General features: G+C 52.2%; 2 protein-coding genes across 2 annotated transcripts; one reads left to right on the top strand and one right to left on the bottom strand.

Annotated features, from left to right (window-relative positions):
* Window positions 1–813: 813 nt before the first annotated feature.
* On the top strand, window positions 814–1,131 carry GNI_127640 (hypothetical protein; the record flags this gene model as incomplete). The annotated part of the gene is made up of 1 exon (XM_011133756.1): window positions 814–1,131. One exon carries the CDS (start codon window positions 814–816, stop codon window positions 1,129–1,131), a length of 318 nt encoding a protein of 105 aa, XP_011132058.1.
* A 1,807-nt stretch (window positions 1,132–2,938) lies between these two features.
* GNI_127630 (aspartate-ammonia ligase) lies at window positions 2,939–4,018 on the bottom strand (the record flags this gene model as incomplete). Its single annotated transcript, XM_011133755.1, has 1 exon — window positions 2,939–4,018. The coding sequence occupies one exon, from the start codon at window positions 4,016–4,018 to the stop codon at window positions 2,939–2,941; it is 1,080 nt and encodes a 359-aa protein (XP_011132057.1).
* Window positions 4,019–4,651: the final 633 nt, after the last annotated feature.

Raw genomic sequence — 4,651 nt, 5'->3', positions numbered from 1 at the left:
TGATTGTTTCAACCGCCCCGCAGTTGGCAGGTCCAGCAACCGTACTTGAATCAGTAATCATGCAGGTAGCCTGACATCCGCACCCAGGATGGGAGCAACTTTGCTGGGCCGTAGAAGCGAATGAGCACACAGCATTGCTATTCGATGAACAGCTTTCAAAATCTGACGCGGTTAACCCTCTGCAACTGAAGTCCTTTCCGCTGAACTGAAAGCCGAAACAGGTCTTGTTCCTTTGACAAATCGTCTGACAGTCTTGCGGAGAGGCGGCCCTACCGAAGGTCAACGATGCGACCCCTTCAAATTTAGCAGGAACAAAACAATCAGAGGCTGTGGGAGTTTGCCCCTGTACCATTCCACGGTAGTAGCCGCGCACGCAGTGCTTCTCTTTACAATTATCCAAACATGTTTCGTTGGTAGATCCGCCTTTCGTTGACACACAATTCCCGGTATCATTATTCAAATGGATACAGAGGTCATCGCCGGCGGCAGGCAGATCACTCTGCACGAAACCAAGCAGTGCCAACGACCTTCCAACGAGGGACAACATAAAAAATACACTGAATCTTAGTCCTAAATCTTAGTAAACCAAACTACACACTAATTACTATAAAGAACGACAGTCTCTACAAACGCTGAAGAACGACTGTCTCTACTAGCCAGTCTTGCAGATTAAAAGAATGGAGTGTAGAATTTGCATTGACTATAGGATGCTGAACAAGGAAAAGACTCTGAATGCCTATTCGATCCCGGTGATGGGGGAGCGGCCACATTTGGCTGCTGGTCACAGGTGCTGCGTGTGCCTGGATTGTAATGATGACTTCTGGACAATACACGGCGTTTGTGTCTCATAGAGGCGTACCCGAGCACACCGGGATGCCGCTTGGTGCAAAGAATTCGGCCATACTCTTGCGGCAGGTTATGGATCGGGTATTTGAAGAGACATATGCCGGTGTTTGTAGGCAAGATTGTTGGTATGGCAGGCATGTGAAGAATGTGGACGAATTCGGCAGCAAGGAATTGGACGAATGTCAACAGAGGTGGGACACACGAGAAAGGGAGCTGTATGCTACCCGTTATTCACGGAAAGGTGACAAGACTACTTGTGTGTGCTCCTTTTACGAAAAAGGCTGATCACCAGAACTTACTTTAGTGAGATGGTCGCGCGGACGGGTGAAGATGCGAGGGCGCGGGGACCGAACTGTCTGGGTGAGGGATCGAACTGGAAGTGTGTATGTTCCGCTGGAGTACAGAAGAGACCAAATGACGGGTGGGTCGGAGGACACCGGGGGGGCGAAGCGGATGCGGAGACTGATCGCGAAGTATTTCTGGTAGCCTGGAGTTACCAAGGAGAAGATTTCTGCAGAGACTGCCTGTTGTGTCGTCGGTTGTTTACTGCGCCTGTGTGTCAGGTGCTGGGTCTTCAAGGGACCGATTCAAGCAGCTTGTTTAGCTAGATCTGGTTGGTCGGAGGTCAGTAGGAGGCGGGGTACATTACCTGATAGTTGTGATCGATCATAGCACACGTTGCGGCGGCAGTAGAGGTGTTTAGACACTGTTACAGGCGTCGGTACAGGTATTTTGGAGCACCACTTGCTGTGCTAGTCGGTGGGGGACTGAGTTCAAGGGAGGCCTTGTGTGTTGAAAATGCTGGCTGTATGTGACGGCCCCATGTCGGAACAGCATGCCGCATCCGGCTGCCGGGTTGGCACAGCGTTGGCAGAAACAGATGCTACGTATTCAAATGAGTTGCCGTTGGAGCGTCCCGAAGCAGTGCGAGTCGACGCGTTGCTAGAGTTGTGACAAGGACGACCTGCGACTTCGAATGGGGTGGAGCGAGCAGGGTACAATCGAAGAGGCTGTCCATGCTGACGTATGCGGTTATCGCTACGCAAAGATAGCGCAAAAAATTATAACTTTTGAGACTAACTTGTGTGCGAGATCACTCAACGAACCAGGGGAATCCGTTCTGTCTGGGCTCTGAAGCCAAGTGGTTTTTACAGAACATAGTGCAACTGTGCTCGATGGATCTATTTCTATAGTTTCTCTCCTGCTGCAGTTCCAACGCACCCGATATTAACCACGGCGTGAGGACGAAGGTAGCTCTTGTTAACAGTTGACCATACCCGTTTGGGTGGATGATTCTGTCTAGGTAACAAAGCTTACTGAGCGCTGGCAATGGAAGGGTTCTCTGGGATGCCTTCAGATTCTCTTCCCGAAGAACGTACATAATAATAGCGAGCGCTGGCATTCCCCGGCTGTTCTGGCTGGAACATTCTTTTCGATCGTTCTTCCTGTGCTACACCCATCAGTTCTTCAACCGACTACAGCACTTGCCCAAGAGGGCTTCTGTTTGGCCACGCTTCTGGTGTTACTTCGCTTCTAGTCTTGATCTGCGACTTCACACCACGGCGTCGCTACATGGAGCCGTGACGTGTTCGGCGTCCTCAACTGTTACTGCACCCAACCGTTGGGCTGCCCACACTGGTGGCACCTGTATTCCGTTCTTGAGATCATGCAACGACGGCTTGGGCCCACCCGCTCGCCGTACTGTCCACGACCAACACTAGTTCCGTGATTCGATCCGTCCATCGGTGCATGAGCGGCATGGTAAGGACGGTGACGGGGAATCACTTGCTTAGAGGTTCGTCTTACCGTGAGCAGGGTGCTACAACGCATCAAGGACTCACCGCTGTGACAACCAGAAGGTGAAAGTGAACAACGACCCGATGCCCGAACAACGACCCGATGCTAAACAAGTGAATGACCATACAAGCTGGATAGTTGAAGACGTGAGTGATGGTGGACGTGAGTGATGGTGATAACAAGTTCCCCCGTCGAGGGATGCATTCATTCAAACTTTCAGCTGGAAAGGTTTTTCTCCCCCGCGCGCGCGCGCGCGCACACACCAAAAATGGTCCCTTCATGACCAGTAAAATTGTCAGATAAGCGGCATGCCGTGCTCGCGGCATTCGCGTCGCATGTCTTCTGGCCAGATGCTGGCCTGGATTTCGCCGATGTGAGCCTTGTGCAGCATCAGCATACAAAGGCGGCTCTGACCGATTCCTCCGCCGATGCTCAGCGGCAGCTCATCGCGCATCAGCTTTTGATGGAAGTAGAGTTGCTGTCGGTCCTCCTTGCCCTCGGTCTTTAGTTGGCGCAGCAGTGCTTCCTTGTCAACGCGTATCCCCATGGACGAGAGCTCGAAGGAGCGACCGAGTACGGGGTACCAAATGAGAATGTCGCCGTTAAGGCCGGTGCGGCCGTCTTCGGCTACAGTAGACCAGTCATCATAGTCGGGCGCACGACCATCGTGCTTCTTGCCGTCGCTGAGCCGGCCGCCGATGCCGATGAGGAACACGGCCCCGTATTTGCGACATATCTCGTCCTCTCGCTCCTTAGGCGTTTTGTCAGGGTACATCTGCAGCAGCTCCTCGCTATGCACAAAGGTGATATTTTCCGGCAGGAAAGGACGCAGCTGCGAATACGTTTCGCAGGTGAGGTACTCCATTCGGCGGATAGCTCCGTAAATCCGTTCCACTACGTCCTTCAAATGCTCCACAGTGCGCTGATCCCGGGTTATAACCGCTTCCCAGTCCCATTGGTCCACGTAGAGCGAGTGGAGGTTGTCCAGTTGTTCATCAGCGCGGATGGCATTCATATCTGTATATATGCCATAACCCGGTTCGATTCCATACTCCGCCAGTGATACCCGCTTCCACTTAGCCAGTGAATGCACCACCTCAGCCCGCGCGTCGCCTAGGGCCTTAATGGGGAACGTCACGGCTCGCTCCACGCCGTTCAGGTCGTCGTTGAGTCCAAGACCCTGCAATACAAACAGCGGTGCCGTGACACGGCGTAGGCGCAACTCCGTCGAAAGGTTCTGCTGGAAGAACTCCTTTATCAACTTTATACCCTGCTCTGTCTGCTTCATATCCAACAGCGCGCTATAACCCGCAGGCTTCATCAGTCCACTCATGACGAATTCTTTTCCTCCTGCTAAAATGTCCCGGAAGTTCATAAGGTTGCCGAAACCGTTGAGGAGTGTGTGGACCTGCTCAGTTTTACAGAAAGGGTTGTAAAGGTCGTCGCAGCGGGCAGGATGGCTGGGGTGACGATATGATTCAAGCGCCAGCGCATTGAAATCTTTCCACCAGGTGTCCCCCTGCTGTATGCATCATTTGTCACCAAATCGCTAAGTAGAAGGGACACACAGCTGCTCCCGGAGCCACCTGGCGAATTGCTCGCCTTATATGATGTCGGCAGCTGTCATGATAGGTGTGAACGACGACGGCGGTTATGACAGTCGTCTGCTTCTTGACCGCAGAAGGATTTATGAAGTGTGTGGGGAAGGATGCGCTGATGGGGGTTCGAAGGGGGTTGCGCTACGGAAGCTTCGGGTTTATTTAAGGCCGGCCGCCACTTCTGACCATGCCGCGAAGATTAATCTACGAATCCAACTAAGATCTCACATCTACGAGGCTCTTAAACAATCCGGCACATACGACGAGTTTACAGATCGCCTTGCTTGGTGCATGACCAACCAACACCTTATACTAACTACGAAAGAACTTTAGTATGTCGTTGTCTTTAACTTTCTGTTGCAGTAGCTTCGTTACTATTCGCTGTTGTGCTGTCGTCAATGCATGTTTAT

This window comes from Gregarina niphandrodes (assembly GCF_000223845.1).
Source record: "Gregarina niphandrodes unplaced genomic scaffold scaffold00031, whole genome shotgun sequence".
Lineage (NCBI taxonomy): Eukaryota > Apicomplexa > Conoidasida > Eugregarinorida > Gregarinidae > Gregarina > Gregarina niphandrodes.
Note: the sequence above shows the minus strand (reverse complement) of the source record. Positions and strands in the feature narration are given on the sequence as shown.